The 20,688-nt window shown below is 47.1% G+C and overlaps 1 protein-coding gene and 1 long non-coding RNA gene across 4 annotated transcripts in view; both read right to left on the bottom strand.

Annotated features, from left to right (window-relative positions):
• The window catches only part of LOC117001863 (protein FAM169B), a 51,885-nt gene that overhangs the window by 14,945 nt on the left and 16,252 nt on the right, over nt 1–20,688 (bottom strand). For all 3 annotated transcript variants that reach the window (XM_033070519.1, XM_033070520.1, XM_033070521.1), the window contains exon 4: nt 123–208. In XM_033070519.1, the coding sequence (XP_032926410.1) occupies nt 123–208 (86 nt within the window). The remainder of the gene's footprint in view (nt 1–122; nt 209–20,688) is intronic.
• Nucleotides 8,362–15,492, bottom strand: LOC117001865. Its single transcript, XR_004419170.1, has 6 exons — nt 15,364–15,492; nt 12,493–14,358; nt 12,025–12,091; nt 9,620–9,735; nt 9,330–9,428; nt 8,362–8,476 (listed from the first exon to the last, which is right to left on the bottom strand). It is a non-coding gene; the product is annotated as an uncharacterized LOC117001865 (long non-coding RNA).

Raw genomic sequence — 20,688 nt, forward strand, 5'->3', positions numbered from 1 at the left:
CCACAGAGCCCAGATCCCACAGGTTCAGAGCAGGAGCTGTAGGAAACCAGAGACAATTCCATATAATTGTTCTGGTTGGTAAGCTCCAGGGTAAAAGCAACTGTTTAAAATAGCATCCTCACCAAAACAAGCCCATCTCTAGTAGGATCAGCCGTCTTCACAACATCTTCCACAGGCCACCAACGCTGGCTCAAATAAACTGCCAAAACTACAGAAACACAAACAGGGGAACATGTTACCCACAAATACAAAGTAGGTTCTGAATTCCTCCACAGGCAGCCTCAGATCTACTCCTCTCTCCAGCTGACTCCAGTCTGTTCTGTGAGACAGCAGAACAACAATTGTATTTCAATTTCACCTCCACGTCCCTTGATATCCAATTTTCAGTACTGCACGAGGCATCAAGTGAAGGTAATTTTGCTCAGGAATTGATGTGACTTTGGTGTGACAGCCTGTGTTTCATATGAATAAAGCACTTCCTGCTTAATAGTAAGTTCAGTAGCAGAGTAGGTTTGAGTGGCATTTGGGACAGTGGAGCTACCTGGATAAAGGTTACAGTTTTCAAGTTTCTTTCAAACTTTCCCCTGCCCACACACACATATTTGCACATATTTCAGTGCACATATTTGCACTCATGCAAGTCAAACACAAAAATTCTCATGTCTGCTTTATCAAACAGCTTTTCAGCTCTCCCTGATTGAATTTCTATGTATGGGTACCTTTAGAGTACACACTCCTAAATCTCTGCATGGACAGATATTCTCTGAGGTCAAAATGCACACAGAGAGGTTTCTATCAACAAAAGACAGACATAGACACACATAATAAGATACACTTTGCCCTGAAGCAAAAGTGTATCAGCAACCCACGTAAGTCAAGTCCTCCTGTAGGTGTGATGCAAAACTTGCACCCCGCTTCTTCCCATCCTTCCTCAATTTTTCACATATGCAGGAACAAGTATTTAAACCCTACTCCTACATGTTCATCTACAGAATTCATTGCCTGCCAATAGATTTACAAGTAAAAGACTTGCAGCAGCAACAGTGACACTGAAATTACTTCCAAGCCTTGTTCAGAAAGAAAAGTTCTGACATGGGGTCATTTCAAAGGATAGAGAATAAATTTTAAGGGTTTAGATGAGGTTTTGGAATAAACACAGAAATATGATCATTTATGACCACAAACGTGTCAAACAGCAAATATTTCAAAAAAAAGAACTTTTAGCATCTGTACACTGGTGACATACACCTAAAGTGCATGGCCACGATTTCAGGATTGCTCAAGAACACCAGTATCTTTAACATCTTCATATAAGGCACCTACCATGTCCATTTTTATACAGAAAGATAGAATACAATATAGGAAGAATGTTGCAAAGAACAGCACAGACTTCACATGTCTTGAGTCCTAAAAGATGCTCCAATAACTAGCTCTAACCTACTCAGCTAGGGAAAAATATAAGAAAGCTCAAAACCATCTGTGAGTTAAAAACAAATTCACACACAAAGAAATGCAATGACATTAAGGACAGGATTCATCATTTACCTGGTTTAGCCTCAGGTTATACAAATGTCACTGATGCACACAGGTTAATTTCCCTTTTTGTTTCAGACTCTATCACTCCTGCTGGCTTTAAGGCTGGAGATTCCGCTTAGCTAACTTATATTTCCAATAAATTATTAAAGCATGTGCCAGAAAGCATTACACTTTGTGTGCTGGGTTAACAAGGAAGAAGAATTGCACGCAAGGGCAGATGCCTGTTTATAGCAGCAGACTCAATTCATTAAATATTATGCACTTACTTGCATGGGATTTTCATACTCTTTCTGTGATGGATTCAATCTGTTCCCTCAAACCCTTCCCTCTGCTTTCAAATGCAGCAGCCACTGCTCCATTACACATCCATGAAACATGCAGCTACAAAGGGAGCTGAGTCACACAAAGGGGACATAATGGGCCAAATGCTGACTTTAATAAGAACTGCAAAGTGGTTTGGCATAGAGTTCAGACATACAAGACACATAGTAAAGGTCAGAAAAGTTTTTAAAAGCTTTGAGGAAAACAGGAAGATGCATAACCATGTTGGAAGGAGTTGTTTTTATAGAACATTTACTGTGCTATTCAATAATTTAAATGTGTGGAAGGGAACACTAGTTGACATAGCAACTGTCACATCACATTACTTGAGCAACCTTATCTATATGGATGCCTTCCTTGAAGGAAAAAACATTTCTCCAGATTTCACACAAACATATGTACTTTGTTTTTTGTTATCATTTTTCAAGTCAACATCTGGTCTGCAGTTAAATCCATCCATGCTTCCCCATACTCTTATTTTCATTTTATAATCAACTTTGAAGAACACTATTTCAAATGCAAACATGATTTGTGAGACCACATGTTCCCTCTCTCTCCCTTCCCAGTCTTGTTGTTCTTTCCAAGACATTCAGTGAAGTTCACCTGATCAGAAGAGATGGAGTTACTGCCAACACACATCACCTGAACCCTGTGAATCATGATGTGTGTGACCACAATGACCTTGCAACTGCAAGACCTGATGTGCTGGATCTTGCAGTTGCAAGACAAGGTGAAATGCATTTCAGGTCAATTAATGGGGGTTTACACATGCTGGGGTGGGTGGCATGCCCTGTAAGCAGCAGCTTGCTAAACCTCAGTACTTTCATCACCTGCACCCAGACAAACACAGTGTTGCAAGAAGCTGACAGGCAGTGGAGCACAGGATTCCACAGCACAGTGTTTGGAATCCAGGACTGAGCTGAATTAGGCACCAAGCATAATGCAATTGTGATTATGAAATGTCTACTTTTGCTGGGCAAACATGGATCCCTTCCCAACTCAGGCCTGGATTATATTTTTACTTTCTAGGCTGTGCTGGCCAAATGTTCCCACACTGGTGTGCAACTATTTAAATGAAATGTGCACATCAGGATTCTACACACAGAGCAGAGAAGAAAAAATAAAGCAACATCCAGCTTGGCCCTTCTTTTTCCCCTGCCTTATCTGGATTGCTGAAACACATCCCCCAGTTACAAACTAAATAAAGGTGATGTTACAGATGAGAGATGCAATTAGAGTTTGTTTAATAAATATCTAAGATAAAGTAGTGGTACTTTCTGTAAAGTCATCTTCACCTTACTTCTGTCACTATTTCAGACTGCTGACACACTTAAAGAGATTGCTTTTGCAAGACCTCCACTGTGGAAATACTCTGATACAGGAGCAAACTAAGAAATCCTACTTTGAATTGCATTCTGCAGCATGGGTCCCACAGCTCCGTCTTTAAAATGGAATACAAGCATTTCCCACTCTTTTCTAGGAATTTTATCAAAACAAATGCATTAAAGCTTTGGAGGGAGGCAGATTCCTGCTGGAATAGCAGCCATTCAAGTATCTCAGACCTTCCTGCCACCAGTTAGATTTTCTTCCACAATTCAAGCTTCACTCAGTGATTTGTTGCAAATGTCTTGTGATAAATGTTCCAAGGCATCTCACAGTTACTGTGAATTATTACATGCAGCATAGAGAAAATGCCACAATAAGGTATGTTTATTTAGTGTTATAAAGATGTTAATCATCCATGTTATGCTCTGTAAGCCTTTACAATGCAGTTTACATTCTCATAAAAATATCTCTACAGATATACTAACAGAACACAACATCCAGCCTATCAAAAATAAATTAAAAATGCTTCCAACCAAGACCAAGTCCTACAGAAAAGCTGCCATACCCATCTTCTCTTTGAAATATGCAGATCATTTCAAACCACAAGCTACACATCAGTTCTGGACAGCCCATCTTATCAAGAGGATCAGAAATAAATCTCAGTGGTGGAATCCATCCCTCTTTAAACCAATTTTCAAGAATTAAACACCATCAAACTGAAACACAGTATGTGGGGGCAACCTGAAAATTTGCTTCTAACAGTGCTCCTGCTGTGGAAGAAAACTAAAATGCAGATGCAGTGGACAGGTAGAGGAAGAGAAGATTGTTTCTCTCTTCCATCTGGATGAAACTTATTTCACAAAAAATGTGTACAGCTCAAGTCAGAAGAAAATTATGTAACTTGTTGAATGTTTTCATTTTCTGCCCTTAAAGTAACAAAGTAATTTCACGAATACAAGCCGCACTGAGTATAAGCCGCATCTCTGGGTGTTGGCAAACATTTCGTTCTTTGTCCATAAATAAGCCGCACCTGAGTATAAGCCGCTCTGTCGCACGCAGCGAGGACCCGCGTGCAACAAAGTTGCCAAATAGTAACAGAACGGCGGCAGGGCGGGGTTTACTGGCTCGGCCCGCTCGGGGCTGCCGATGGGGCCAGGCGGCCCAGCCCGGCGCTGCCGCTCGGCGGGGCCGGCCGCCGCCTCTGGGCTCGCTCGCCCTGGCCCAGCGCTGCCCCGTGGTGGCAGGCAGGGACGGAGCCCCCCGCCTTCTCCCCGAGCCGCGGCCATGGCGGCACGCGACCGCCACGCGACGTCCCCCGACGCCAGCCCCCGCCCCCCCCACGCGGGCCCCCCCAACGTGAGCCCCCCCCCCCCACGCTAACCCCCCCCAAGCGAGACTACGCCACGTGAGCTCCCTCCCCCACGTGAGCTCCCTCCCCCACGCAACCCCCCCCACGCAACCCCCCCTCCACGCGAGCCACCCCACGCGTGCGCCACGTGAGTCCCCACCACGCGAGCCCCCCCACGCGAGATTTTTCCACGCGAGTTTTTTTCCACGCGAGATTTTCCACGCGTGTTTTTTCCACGCGAGATTTTTCCACGCGTGTTTTTTCCACGCGAGATTTCATCACGCGAGATTTTTCCACGCGTGTTTTTTCCACGCGAGATTTTTTCACGCGAGATTTTTCCACGCGTGTTTTTTCCACGCGTGTTTTTTCCACGCGTGTTTTTTCCACGCGAGATTTTTCCACGCGAGATTTTTCCACGCGAGTTTTTCCCGCAATGCATTGTGGGTAGGCGGGGCCGCAATGCATTATGGGTAGGCGGTGCCGCAATGCATTATGGGTAGGCGGTGCCGCAATGCATTATGGGTAGGCGGGGGCCGCAATGCATTGTGGGTAGGCGGGGGGCGCAATGCATTATGGGTAGGCGGTGCCGCAATGCATTATGGGTAGGCGGTGCCGCAATGCATTATGGGTAGGTGCGGCCGCAATGCATTATGGGTAGGCGGGGGCCGCAATGCATTATGGGTAGGCGGGGGCCGCAATGCATTATGGGTAGGCGGGGGCCGCAATGCATTGTGGGTAGGCGGGGGCCGCAATGCATTATGGGTAGGCGGTGCCGCAATGCATTATGGGTAGGCGGTGCCGCAATGCATTATGGGTAGGCGGGGGCCGCAATGCATTATGGGTAGGCGGGGGCCGCAATGCATTATGGGTAGGCGGGGGCCGCAATGCATTATGGGTAGGGTCCGCCGCAGTGCATCATGGGTAGGGGCGCCGCAATGCATTATGGGTAGGCGCCGCCGCAGTGCATTATGGGATTGGCAGCGTGGCTTTCCGGCGGGGGTGAACTTGCGGGGCGGCTCTGATGGCATCTTCACTCAAATTTTGTGCAGTTTTGTGCACGAGGGACGTTTCCAAGTGGCCACCGCACGCCAGTAATTATCGCTAATGAGCCCACGTTAATCAGCGACGCCTCCCGCCCCCCAGTCCTGCCCCCACGGCGCCGAGGTCGAAGGCTCCGCCCTTTCTTCTTCTTCCCCTCCCGCTCCCCTTCCTTCTTCTGTCTCAGTGAGACCCTCTTAGGGCAGCCCCAAAACCGCCGCGTTTTACCCCAAAACTGCCCGCCCGGCCGAGGGGGGGGGCCCCCTGTGGGGAGAAGTCCCCGTTTTTGGGGAGGGGTCCCGGCCTTGTCCGAGCCCCTCGGGCACTTCACGCCCGCCCTGGTGCGGGCGCTGCAACCCCCCGAGGAGAAATGGGGAGGGGGCTTGGGGGGTGGGATCAGCGGGGGGATGGCACTGCTGACATTGCCGGGACCCCCCCGCGGCGAGGAGGTACCGGGCGAAATGGGGAGGGGGCTTGGGGGGCGTTTGGGCGGTGGGATTATCGGGGGATGGGGGGGGGGGAATCAACAGGGGGGCGAGGGGAGGGGGTTTGGGGGGATAGGACCGCCGGAGAAACACCGGGTGGGGTTGGAATTGTGGGGAGGGTCCTGGAGCTGCTTTGGGACCCCGAGGATGGGGAGGGGGGGGTTGGAATTTGGGGGGCGTTATTTTGGGGGTCCCGTGTGCTGCGAGGGGGTGGTTCTGACATCCCCTGAGCCCTGCTCCCTCCCCTTTTTGGATCCCACATTTCAGGGGTGGTCGGGGTGCACTGGGGGATCTCTGTGGATTTTGTGGGGGGGTCGTTCTCGGTGTTCCCCCCCCCCCGTGACCCCCTGTCCCCCTCCCCAGCTCGGGGGGCTCTGGGGGGTCTCTGTGTTCAGGGGTCTCTGTGGGTTCTGGGGGGTCGTGCCTGCTGCCTCCCTCCGTTACCCCCCCCATGTCCCCCCCCGACCCCCCTGTCACCCCCTGCCCCCCCGAGCTCGGGGGGCTCCGGGAGGTGCTGGAGCAGCTCCAGCTCCGGGCGCTGTCGGTGACGGACGAGACGGCGGCGCTGGACCAGGGGGACGTTCTGTTCACCGGTGAGTCTGGAACCCGTGGGAGCCCCCCCTGACCCTCCAGGGGGTCCCAACTGCCCCCTGCCCTCCCCAGACCGGGAATTTTTTGTGGGAATCTCGCCCTGGACCAACCTGCGAGGGGCTGACGCCTTCAGGGTGAGACCCCCGAGGGGTTTGGGGGAGCTCAGATCCCCTGGGAGGGTAGGGGGATTCTGGGTGTGGTTTGGAGGGAATTTGGGGGTTCAGACCTGCAGAGGGTTTGGGGGGATCTTGGGGGAAATTCAGGGGGCTTTGGAGAATTTTGGGGGGAATTTGGGGGGGCTTTGGGGTCGGTTTGGGGGGGCTCTGTGTGGTTCAGACTTTCGAGAAATTTTGGGGTTCAAAGTTCTGGGGGGTTTGGGGGAAATTTGGGGGATCTTGGGGAAATTTGGGGGGCTTTGTGGGGAAATATTGGGGAATTTGGAGGGTTTTAGGGGGCTTTGAGGGAGCTCTGGGTGGTTCAGATCCCCAATAAATTTTGGGGTTCAGAGCCTTGGGGGAGTTTGGGGGAATTTGGGGGGGCTTTGTAAGGGAGTCTCTTTTGGTTTTTTGGGGTCTTTTTTTGGGGGGGGTTTCCTCGGTGTCTGCAGCAGTTCCAGGGGGGTTTCTGGGGGTCCTGACCCCCCCACGCCCCCTCCCCAGGACTTCACGGTGTCCGTGGTGCCTGTGGGGCACCTCAAGGGCTCCCTGAGCATGGCTGACCCCCAGACCATTGCCCACGGCGCCCAGTGGGCCCTCAGGGTGGGGAGGGGCTTCGGGAGGGGGAGGAAATCCCCATTTGGGGAGGGGGCTCCCGGAATTTGGGGAGGGGTCAGCCGGGAGCTGCACGTAGCAAACCACGGAGCCGCGGATGAAGCGGTTCTTGACCGACAGCTGGGCAGGGGGAGACCCCCCCAAGGGGGCCCAAAAAAACTCAATGAGACGCCAAAAACTCAATGAGACCCCTGAAGGGGCCAGTGAGGCCCCAAAAAACCCAGTGAGACCCCAAAAATCTGGGTGAGACCCCCCCCAAAAATCTGCTGAGACCCCTAAAAATCCGCTGGGATACCCAAAAATACACTGAGACCCCCGAGCAGCCCCCAAAAACTCAATGAGACCAGCAAAACCCACTGGGATCCCCAAAATCCCGGTGGGACCCCTGAACAGCCCCCAAAAAACCCAGTGAGACCCCTAAAAAACCAGGTGGGTTCCCCAAAAACACACTGAGACCCCCGAATTCCCCCCAAAATCCCACTGAGACCTCCCAAAAACCCCCTGAGACCCCCGAACGGCCCCCAAAACTCACTGAAACCCCCTGAGACCCCCCAAAACCCCCCTGAGCCCCCCACCCCGCACCATGTGCGGGTATTCTCGGGGTCCATGACGATGATGTCCATCAGTTTGATGTTCAGGTACTGGGGAGAGAGCAAGGGGGGATTCAGAGGGATCTGAAAACCCCCATGGACCCCCCCTGGGACCCCCCACTCACCTGATCCACCGGGTGCAGGTCCCACAGATGCTGGGGAGAGACAATGGGGAATTTGAGGAGGGGTCTCAGAGGGGCCCTCACAGAGACCCCGCCTGCCCAGCAATCCCCGCACAGAGATCCCGACCAATCCCAAAATCCCCCCCAACAATTCCAGACCCAGAGACTCATTCCCATCCCCACTGTGGGTTGAACCCCTGCACTTATCTGTCAGAGATCAAGGGATTAGAATCCAGATCAGGTGAGAAGAATCAGGTGTGTGAAGAACCAGGTGTATTAGAATCAGGTGAGAAGAGCTGTTCCACTCTCTGGGAAACTCCTGCCATCACTGGGCTGTTGTCTCAGTCAGCTACAATAAAGAAAACCAGGCATCGGTGCATTCTCTCAGTAGCACACAAGCCAAACCCTGATAATTTCACTGCTCACCATCTCCCAAGAATGCCGGGAGCCTCAGGTCACATCAGCTGCACTCTGTCCTAGCAGGGTAGGCCTGGCTTAAGAAGCGATGAGGTGATGTGGCACGGCTGAAACTTGGCTGGGGCTGAAACTCTGCACTTATTCTCCCAAACTCCCAACTGCTCGGATCATTGTCTCCGCCCCCCCGACCCCCACCAACGGCAGAGCCCCACCCGGCCACCTCCTTTGTCCATGGTCCATCACCTTTGCCCCTGGGCCATCACCTTTGTCCCTGGGCCATTCCCTTTGTCCCTGGGCCATTCCCGTTGCCCATGGACCATTACCTTTGTCCATGGCCCATTACGAGCTGGGTGCGGCCCGAGGAGTTTTTTTAGCATGATAATGGGAAAAAATTCCGGCGAGGCAAAGGAGGGGGGAAAAAAGCCCCCCAACCCCCCAAACCAGGGCAGCCCCAAAAAACAACGTGGGAAAGGCAAAATGAGCGTGTTTTCTGCCAGAAAATGAGTAATGATATTAATCAGAACTTCTGGAGAAATTTAGGAACATCGCTTTCATGTGATAAATACAGGCCATGCCCGTCCTTCCAGCCCAGGTGAAAACAGGAAGGAAAACTGCAGGAAAAGCAGAGTAGTCCGTTTTTTGGATGTATTTCCTAAAGGCTCTGTACTGTTCCCTGCCCAGCTCAGGAGCTGAACTGCTCTCCCAGGACACAGTGTCTGAAGGAACGCTGCAGCTGTGACATTAAAGCCACCAAAAACAAGGACTAAATAGAAACAGATCCTTACCTGGTTCGATGCCCCCATCTCTGGCTCCTCCTCACGGGGGTTCCCTGCTCCAGGGAGGAATCTGCACACAGCTCCCGACACCCGGACTAAGGCGTTGCCCTACCAAGCAGAAGACAAGGGGTTAACAAAGCTTTGGACACATTCTGTCTTTAGAGTAGCTAGACAAAACATCCATCAACGTGAATCTTTAATAAGGACAGCCTGCACCTAGGCTTGCAATAGACTTTTGTGTGTTATTACTGCAAAGTCTGAACTTATTTTGATATTAAAAGTGTTTAAACAAGACTTACCTTGAGCTCTGCACCCTCCAAGCCCTAAGGAACAGCTGGATATCCTCACACCCATCCAGGCTGAGGCAGCTCTCACACAGGCAGAGTAGTTATAAAAGCATCCCCAGATTCATCAACTGAAAATCAGATTTTCTGACAATTAAAATCAGCTTTAAGCAAAAGAATTGAGTTATATCCATAACTATAAACGAGCAAAGATGCAACGTCTTCTATCCTGCAGGCACTTTACAGCTGAGTTTCTAACACAGTATGACAAACACCTTGTAGCTTCAAGAGAACTCAAACAAGCCTTTAGTAGCCGTACAGCTTCTTAAAGCAGCCTGTAGAACATTAAAATATGGCCGTGGCAGTTTTTGCTTTTTGCAGCCTTTTTAAAGGACTGAAAGTTTTCAGATTCACTGAGGCCAATCAGCAGTTGCGGAAATAAGTCTGTGGAATCTGGAGTTTCTGTTCAAGGTTTGTTATAAAATCAATTATTCAGGTAACATAGGAACCTCTTCACAGCCCAGACACAAACGTGAATTTCCCATTATGGTAAAAATCAACGTACTATGCTGGCAATGCTGTGTTCTGCAACTGTGTTCTCACACACACTCGGAAACACCTCGACACACACAGACACAGCTGGACACGTGCACCCTCAGAAACTCTCAGACACACTCATGCACACTCGGACACTCAGAAACAGACACACGTGGACAGAATAAATACAATAAGTGACCTACTACTCATCATATATATAATAGGTGATATAAAACATGCCCCGCTATGTAGTAAGTGGAATATCACATGTCCCCCATGGAAAAAGTCATCAATCACATGCCCCTCATATAATAAATGAAATAATTAACGTCATTAAAAGAATCTGAAGTACTAGAAAATAAAAAAACCCACGACCACGGAAAAAAAAACCAAGACCAGAAAACAAACCAAAACCCTACTTTAAAAATCCACCCTATAAGTATCCATGTTCCCTAAAATAAAACTAATAAAAGACACCAAAACAGCCAATTAATCAATCAAACTACAAAAATAAAAATAGCACAAATAAACCTAACTTAACACAAAACTAAAATTACTCCTTCCTCAATGAACTCATTATGCCTCAAACCATCAAAACAAAAATACCACTGATAAATAAACACAAAATCAAAAGATAAATTTAACCATAAAGAGTATCTCCCAAATTATCCATAGCTATAAAACATGTATCACAATCAAACAAACCAAATAAATAAAACCCCTATGATATAATAATAAACCAACATAAACATACAATAACACCCCATATATAATGTTCCAATTATACTATTTTAAAAAGCCTAATAAATTAGCTATGACATGACCCCAAACCCACCAAAACAACCGCTACATACTCACAATAATAAAAGTCGTCACAAAATAATTAAAAACCCATCCTCTGCCTTATGCTACAGCCCATAACACCATCGTACACCTTATAAACATATCCTTTAAAAACAACACCCCACCAAAAAAAACCCAACAGTAAAACACAATTCAAAGAAAACCTTTTCAATACCAAAACTAAGACCTTATCATACACCATGTATAAACAAAACAAAACTATACATTATATTATGGAAAACCATCTTAAAAGCACTACATTAAAAAAAAACTTTCAAATATTAAAAACTGCATCTAACAAAAACCAAAAATTCGCAGCCAAAACTCCACCAGCAGACCAGTCCTACCCAAAATCCCCATCATACATACCAAAAGTCTACTTTAAAAACCTACTTCAATTAATCCTACCTCAAATACAAAGCCATCCATAAATTGACCTTCATTCAAACCCAAAATTGCACACAGTCAGTAACACCGAAAAATAAAACAACACACTATATACCACCAAAAAATAAAATACTGAATTAAAACCAAATATAAATACCACTATTTATTAAAGAGCACGGTCACCATCTGTACTTTACTGGAACTAAAACTAAATGTATATATACAATTAAAATGCATTACCTTCGGCATATACCTGATTATATAAAATAATAAAGTGTACTAGAAGGATATTATAATATAATATCCTCTATCATCCTCCAATAAACTCTCTCTCAACTATATAGGCTAACACACACACACACACACAAAAAAAAAACCTAAAAAAAAAAAAATCTAGTTTTTACTTCTCATTCATTAGCTGTTATAGATAATAACCAAATCAAGCCGAATTAAATAAATTTCCTTTACTGCCCGCCCCCCCCGCTCTGGAAGTGGAGGACACAGGGGACCCGCAGCTGTCCCCCCCTCTTCTCCAAATCTCTATGCAATCAATGGATTAATTTTTCTTTAGATATTTCTCTTATCGGGACTCCCCTCCCCGTGTTCTATCATTTAACCCAGCGGGCTGTCCCTTGTTATTTCTGGCAACTTACCTTTTTTTTAAATCGTTTTCGGTTTCTCCGGGGTTTTCCTGGCGTTTGTTCTTTTCCTGTCTTATTTCTTAAAAAAAAAAAAAAATCCCAAGCTACTGTTATAGATAATAACCAAATCAAGCCGAATTAAATAGTAAAACAGCAACCAAAATTACGGTCTTGGGAAGCCACAAACTAAACAGGACAGCATCGAGCCCGGGAATTCGGTGCGGGCTGATCACACACGCTGATCTGACCTCTGTCGCATCAGACCACGCTGTGTTCACACTGCCAGCCCGGGGAACCCGGTTTTTATACAGATTTTTCTGGCCTGAGGCGAGAGCTCCCTTTGTTTCTGCTGAGCATTCTCGTATTCAGATGAAACTTTTTTGGTGCTGCCCTGCACAGAAGTCCCTCCTGCGTGTGATGAGGGCTGTGTGTGCTCCCTATTGATGTGTAATTCCTTGGGAGTTCTGTTTTCTCACTTACAGGGACCGGTGATGGGCTCTGATATCGGTACTTGACAGTTCTTTATCGATGATTTCTCCCGTCTGGTTGTCTCAGGATCGTTGAGCCAGGTTTGTTGAGATGCTAATTAAGGCCTTTGTCCATGGCTTCGGGTGTGGGTGGCAGTGGCTGAAAAGTTCTCTTTATTTATTTTATACAACTTTCTTATATATAAACACGAATGATAACAACATATCACAATGCCTCCCCTTCTATAAAACCAAATTAATTTGTGTTCCCTTTTTAATTTTCTTCAGATCTATCACTGCTATTCCATCCCTTCATTGACTCTTCTCGATAATTTATGTAAGGGAGATTATTTTTTCCTATTTGTTATTTTAATTTTGTAAGTACCTTTACTGCACTGGTATTTACCTTTCCTTCTCCCGATTTCAGTAATTTGGATGCTTTACTGTTCACTCTTCCAGATTTAAATTCTGGGTCCATGGGCATAGCAGCTATTTGCATGCCCTGCCCCACTAAGTGTATTAATTTGATTAAACAAGGTATCAAGCATGGTAGGAAGATGATTTCAGCTACTGAGCACAGGATAAAGAATACAATTTTTTTCCACTGTGCTCCCGAGAATAACTGTTCTCACCAAGACGCCTGGAGAATGGAATTCCGCTTTTGGACTGGGACATGTGCCACCCTTTTTATTTCTGTAGCAAGATCCCTTATAGTTTTTCTATAATCAATTTCAACACAACATTCTGTTCTAAAGCTATTTGTTCTATTTTGCTTTCGGGATCCACGCCTTCCTTGTTTCTGGAGAAACAAAAAGCGTTATCGAATTGGGCACAAACCCGTTTGTCATTTTCTTCAAGTAGGTCGATGATGATTGGTTTACCGTCCGAGATTAATCCATTCTCAAACTTAAGATTTTTGCCCACCCAATATATTTTTCCTTCTATGACACACATATTTAATCGGGTAGTGTCATAGCATAACTCATTCACCTGAAAATAAGCCACGAATACCGACTTTTGTTTTCCCCCTACCCACACCGAGCGATTGCATTGTCCACAAGTGGGAAGAGGTGTTCGATTGGCATTTCTCTTCTGGATATTGAGAGCAAATATCTCTGACTGCCCTTTCCCATGTCTTGCCTTGAGATCCTAGCACATCATTTTCTTTCCCCATTTACACCTCACATACCGAGTGCCGTTAAATGCTCAGCACTCCTCCTTTTCTTTATGGGTGCAGCTGGCCAGGACAGAGCGAGTCGGGGTGATAATTGTGGGCATCCCCCACACTCATTGTTACGGCTTTGCGCAGAATTCCTTGGGTATGCGTTAATCGGTGGGACATGGCCAGGCTCAGGCCCAAACCATCTTCTTGGCAGCAGAGGTATTCTTTAGGGGACCAACGCAGAGTCCGAGCTGCATATCGCCTCTTAAAGACATCCCACCTCGATAATTTTATCGTGTCCGTCCAACAAGGTACTTTATTTGTTCTCTGGCATTCTACTCTTAAAATATCAGCCCTGCAATTTAGTTTCCCACTAACCCCGTGTTGATATAAGAGAACCCACTCTACAGAATCTAATTCTGCAATATTCAATTCGGTCAGTCAAAGACAAAACAGTACAGAGCCCTTTAGGTCAGATCTCCCGTACGCAATGTGTAACCCAAACTTCACAGCAGATTTGGCACTTGAAACGAACAAAAGGAAAACATCTGCATCCAGAAGCTATTCACCCTATCTGATCTAGGCTGATCATCGTCTTGTTTGCGGCAATTTTATCTTGATGTCTCCAGGGGAGGAAGCCACTTTGCACTTGGGTGTTTGTGGTTTTCACTCTGGAGGCGAGTGTCCAGCCTTTTTCTGCTGTCCGGACTGCTGTGTCTGTGGTTAAAAGGACAAGAAAAGGACTTTCCCAGTGAGGAGAGAGAGAAACCTCTTTCCAGGTTTTAATGAAGACCCGATCTCCCGGCTGTATTTTGTGTATGGCAAACCCCAAAGGAGCATTTTGTGTGACAATTTCTTGTTTTCGCAATTTTTGTAAATTTTTATTTATTGTTATCAAGTAGGGTTGTATTTGTCCATCTTCTATTTTTGGATGTCCCACTGGCATCCCATGGTCATAAGGCATCTCGTGTAACATTTTAAAAGGAGATAGCCCTGTCTCAGAGTGAGGCATCGTCCCAATATTTGATAATGCTAAGGGGAGATATTTTGGCCAGGACATTTTTGTTTATATCATTAATTTTGATAGTTGAGCTTTTAACGTCTGGTTCATTTTCTCAACTTCAGCCAGTTGTTTAATAACCTTTGAGGTGAAATGTGTTCCTTGGTCTGAGTCTATATAGTTGATTATACCATACCGGGGGATGATTCCTTCCAGAAGGAATTTAGAAACTGTCTGGGCTGTAGCCCTCGAGCTTGGGTAAGCTTCTACCCAATAAGTTAGTTTGTCTACTAGTACCAGCAAGAATTTATACCTCCAACCTTTGGTAACTTAGTGAAATCCACTTGGATTCTTTCAAATGGACAATAGGCTATAGGGCAACTACCCCAAATTACCTGTCCTGTCCTGGCTTTGTGAACCTTTTAGCATATCAGGCACCCCTGCACTTCCTGTTTAGCTAATTCATAAATCCCCTTACACCCGAAGAATTTCAGAAATTGTTCTGTCAGAGCCTGTGATCCCCAATGTGTTTGCAAATGTAGTCTCTAGAATTTTTCTGGTGCAATCCTTAGATATTAATTCCCTCTCATCTGGTAATTTCTACTTACCTTTTTCTAATGTACTTCCTATCTTTTTTTTTTTTTTTTCCCTTCAATCTCTTTTTGGGAGGGACAAGGGGGATATCCCTGAGTCTCGCCTTCTCCGAGTTCTGGGGTACTTACCGTTAGTAGTGCTGCATTTTTTGTTTCTTTATCTGCTGAATTGTTTCTTCTAATCCGAAATTGTATTCCTGTTTGATGTCTCTTCACATGCACGACCGAGATTGCTAAAGGTTCTGGGGGGTCCTGAGGGGGTTTAGGGGGTCCTGAGGGGGTCGGGGGGGTCCTGAGGGGGTTCAGGGGGGGTCTGGAGGGTCCTGAGGGGGTCTAGGGGGCTCAGAGGGATCCTGGGGGGGTCCTGAGGGGGTTCAGAAGGATTGGGGGGGGCCCTGAGGGGTCCTGAGTAGGTTCAGAGGGGTCTGGGGGGGGGGCTCTCCTCATTTACACAAGTGAGGGTTTCTCTCTGGCTGAGCTCAATTTTGGCTCCAAGCATGGCATTTACACTGCTGGGAATAATATCCAAGAAGTCACGACTGACAGGAAACTTCTAATTGACTGTGATGTGATTCATTGGGAGGCTCACACTCTCTGAGTTAAAACAGCATCACTAAAAAAAAAGAAATCACTGAAACCCCCAGACTGCCTGGCAATCCATTGCCCCAGGAGCCTTGATGTGCTGCTGTGATAACCATGGAAATACCTTGTGTCATCTCATTTTGTCACAGAAGGGAATAAATTCCCGAGCTCCACCGCAGCCTGCAGGGATGGTGGGGGGGAATCCCACTTTTCCATCTCCCTCTCCAGCAGGGCAGGGTGAAGATGTGACTCAACACCACACTGTGCACCCCTGGGAGCATCCTGGGAGTGGGGTCAGGGACCACAGAGCCCCTGCTCTACTCTTCTTCCCAGGGGATGAACCTGAGGCAAAACAGGTGCTTGACCCACAGCAACATCAGGGCGACAAAGCTTGCTCTGCTATTTCCCAGTGTATTGTTTTTGGGTTTTTAATACCCCTTTGAAAGCAGTGCAGCCAGCTCAGCTCTGCCTCTTGGATGCTGGCAGGCTGCCAGGCTCTAATTAAGCCTGCTGTTATGTCTAATGCTGGTGGCAGTGTTTCAGGGCACCAGCACAGAGGCTGTGGGAGTGGGAGCAGGAGATGAGGTGGCTGCAGAGCTGTGTGGTGACTTGGATGTTCTGGCTAACACACCAAAGCGTGTTGATTTTATCCTCCTCACTGGTCAGATCAGCTCGTGAGCACAGATCCAGCCAGGCTGTATAAAAACTCCTTTTCCTGCAGGGAGGAGGACAGCTGAGAGCAGAAAGCATTGGTTTGAAACCCCACTCCTCACTTTGTGGCACAAAAGTGCTGCCAGAGAGCTCTGAAATTCCTTGGTACCCAGGTGAGTGCCCACAGCCCAGAGCCAGACCCGCAGGCTCGCACTGCACTCACCCACAGCCTGTGCCAGGGGCAGCCTGCACCTGGGAATGGGCCTGAGCTGGGCTCCAGCCAGGGGACAGGAGCAGGGACTGAGGAGGGGACAGCTTCAGCATCTCTCCCTGTGCTCAGCTCACACTGCAGCTCAAGTCTGGAGAATTTTCCCTCCGCTTCTGAATTTGAGCAGCTCAAATTCACACCATTCCCCATCATGTGCATCCACAGAGTTGTGGCCAGGTACATCTCACTGCTACAGAGCCTCTTTTGCTGCAAGTCATGTCTTGATTTCAGTGCATTCTTCAGCCTCGCTCCTCCTCACACAACTCCCAAGAGCACAGCTCTGTTCCTCTCCTCTCCACGCAGCTGCCGCTTGTGCAACCCCAGGACTGAATTGCAGTGCCACTGTGCAATGCCCATGCACAGGACAGGATAACGAGGCACAGCCAGGAAATCCAATCCCAAATCCAGGTTCCTGCAGCTCCCTGTCCCCCCAACCAGCTGTGGATGCTTTGGAAAATCAGCCTCACAGTGCAGAACATGTTGGGATGCCAGCTGGGATGTGGGACTTTGCCACCACCAAGTGATCAGTGGAAAAAAGAGAGAACAGCACTTGTTTAATCCCAGACTGGTGCCCTGTGATTTGTATTCTGCCTCTTGATCCAGCAGCTGTGCCCTGCTGCCCCTCCTGATCTCCATCAGAGCAGTTCATCTCTCCCTCAGCCCCACAAGGCTGAGCTGCTCTGCTCTGCTTGCAGATAATGCCATGGACAGAGCCATGTTGCAATTACAGTAAATTCACGAACACAAGCCGCACGGAGTATAAGCCGCATATCCGGTGTGTTGGCAACATTGATGTCTTTGTCAATAGATAAGCCGCACCTGGAATATTAGCCGCACTTTAGTTCGCCGCAAACTTTCACAAAGTCGTCATTTAGTAACACAATCGCGGGATCGCCGGGGCTTACTGGCTTACTGCCGACCTCGGAAACATTGTTTCCAAGTGAAAAAAGACACACCCTTTATTTACAAGCCGAAAAAGACAGGAACAATAGTGTGGTCATTTTGCGAGCATTCCCAATGGATCCGCGTTGCCTTTAAACAGCCGCTCAGCCGCGTGGGCAGGCAGCTGAGCTCCGAGCGGAGCCACATCTCCGTGCTGGCACAGGATCGGCCGTTGTAGCCCTCGCAGCCCCGTGGGCCGAGTGGCCGCTGTAGCCCTCGCAGCCCCGCGGGCCGAGAGGCCACTGTAGCCCTCGCAGCCCCGCGGGGGGAGCGGCCGCTCTAGCCCTCTCCCTGCAGGCTGAGCGGCTCCCCCAGCCCTCTCCCTGCGAGCCGATTGCCCGCTTCATCCCTCTCCCTGCGGGCTGAGCGGCTCCCCCAGCCCTCTCCCTGCGACCCCAGCCAGCCCCGCAGCCGCACAAGACTGAAAACACTTTAAAAAGTACAGAAAAATATCACACACTTTTATCGAACTGCCGAGGTAACTCGCCGAGGTAACTCACCCCGATAACAACCCCCGCCTCTCAGTAACGCCGCCATCCACAGGCAGGCAATAAGCTGTTCTCTGATTGGTTCATCGTCGGAACAACGGGAAACCATGGATTTCAAACTGTTTCGGCTCGGGACTGGACTGGTATGATACTAGGTAAGGGCAGATATCACATTTTTGTTCATAAATTAGCCGCATCCAAATATTAGCCGCACTTCCGGGTTTCCACCAAAATTTTTGTCTAATTGCTGCGGCTTGTATTCATGAAATTACTGTAAATACTCTCCTGGTTCTATGCTACTGAGAAGCAGAACAGGATGCACAATGGCAGATAATTACAGGTGAGCAATTACAGACACAATCTTCCCTCTTTCTTGTCCTTGTTTGTTTTTTTTTCCCACCGTTCCACACTTGCTGAGAGCCTGACACAGTGCCCAGAGCTCTGAAGATGATGAGCAGAGTAATAAAAAAGCCCTTTGAAGCACATCCCTGAAGCTCCCTGAGCCCTGATCATCCTTCATGCCATGTTTCTGCAGCCCTGCTGGCCAGGGTAGTGAGCAGGAGGTCCACTTCAGGTGGTCTGAGCTGCTAAAAGCCGTGTCATTAAAAAACCCCAACTTAATAATGACAATTGAATTGAAGGAATATTGTGGAATATTTCCTGCTTGTTTTCAAGAGGGCTTGTAACTTGCTAAAACTTTTTGAAATCCAGCTGCTGTAAATAGCAACTCATGTGCTTTCCCAATCACTTACCTTCCTTGCTCAATACTGAGTATCTATTTAGGAACTAGTTTTCAAAACATTGCGCACTTTGCACAATTAATTTGGGGAAGACTGTGGTGTGTCCCAATGCTCAAAAAAAGTGCTCTGAAAAGCTGAGGAGATCACATGTGCAAAGTCAACCTATAGAAACAAATAAGCACATTTTCATACATGCAATCTCTGGCAGGATTCCTTAGAAATCATGAAGTGTTTTAAAACAATGCCATAAAATTCTTAAATGCCAAATGTCACATGAAATATTATTCAGAATCACTTCTCTCTCCTTCCCAACCTGCCTGCAAACAAGTGGGATCTGCACAGCTTGGCTGTGGGTGCTGGAAACAGCATCAGCTGTGAGTGGAGCATTATTAACAACTGGAATTATTAACTCTGTTTCAGAAAGATGTTCTGTGCCTCTACACACGGTCATTTGGAAGATCTTTTGGAAAATTCATCTTGCACCTGATCCCTCCCTTTTTTAATGAACCACATCATGCTGTCAGACAATGCTGATGGACAGCATAAAGCAAGGAGAAAGGGAAATAGCACCTGAAATGACAGGCAGGGCCAAAACTTTTAGCCACCAGGAAGATTCTGATGGTACCTGGTTCCAGTTTGGTCCCCTCCTCTATTGCCAACCTTCATCAGATAATACTCCCTGCAAAATTTTAATACTGCAAAATTTAAATGCCTGCAAAATTTTAAGCCAGGGATTTTTGTGTGGTTGACATTAATTTTCAAGCTTCACAGTGTCTTGTAGGTCCTGTGAAAGAAAGAGAAGAGAGATGTGGGAGTGATTTCATGCTTCCCCTGCCCTGCTGGGGTGATGTTTCTCAGTCTCCACAGGGAAGAGATGTGTGTGAAGCAAAAGGGTAAGAGGAGTTAATTATAATAATTTGGAGGGAGGGGGTTTACATTCCCCATTTCAAAGAGAAGTTCCTGCCTTTCTCAGCAGACACCTGTCCTCCAAACTAAAACAGCAACTTTTCCTTCTTTGTCCACATATAAGCCGCACCTGATTATAAGCCGCACTTTGGCTTCGGACCAAAATTTTAGTCAAAATGGTGCGGCTTATAATCGTGAAATTACTGTACACTGCCTTTCTCTGAAGGAATTGGTCTTGAATTAATTTCATCTGTTCACTGGTCAGAACAAAAGGTCATTTAGGTGAGCAAATCCAGGTGGAGTTGCCCCATTAGCACAGTTTGCCATCCTAAGAGTCAACTGCAAATCTGCTGAGCTGTGGGAAAATTTTAGGACAAAATACTCCAAATGTATACACTCATATGTATAGGTACGCACACACATCCCAGCAGGCCTCAAAGAACTAATGAAAATTTATTAAAACTCACCTAAAGAAAAAACAAATCACATCAGTCAAATTTGATGTGTGCAGGAAGACTGGTTTATAGCATATAAAAATCCAGAAACTAAGAACTTCCAGAAAATTCTTTAAATCACACTTGGAAGGAAATATCAAAAGCCAGGTGATTTAGACCTTATTTAAATAACCAGGCTTAGAGATCTCTCTGTTCCTCTGCCTCTGGACTGGTAACTTAAGCTGAAATTTTGCAAGTTGGGGGGGGGCAAAGCAGTCAGTCAGGCTGTTGTTTATAATATAATACAGGCTGTTGTTTATAATATAATAAGGTGTTTATTCTGCTAGGTTTAAGCTTTTAATGAAGATAGCTATCATGTAATTTAGGCTCCGATTGGACTTGTTTGACTTGTTCCTGTGAGAAATCATTTTTCCTTGTGTGCT

This window comes from Catharus ustulatus, chromosome 12 (genome assembly GCF_009819885.2).
Source record: "Catharus ustulatus isolate bCatUst1 chromosome 12, bCatUst1.pri.v2, whole genome shotgun sequence".
Taxonomy (NCBI): Eukaryota; Metazoa; Chordata; class Aves; order Passeriformes; family Turdidae; genus Catharus; species Catharus ustulatus.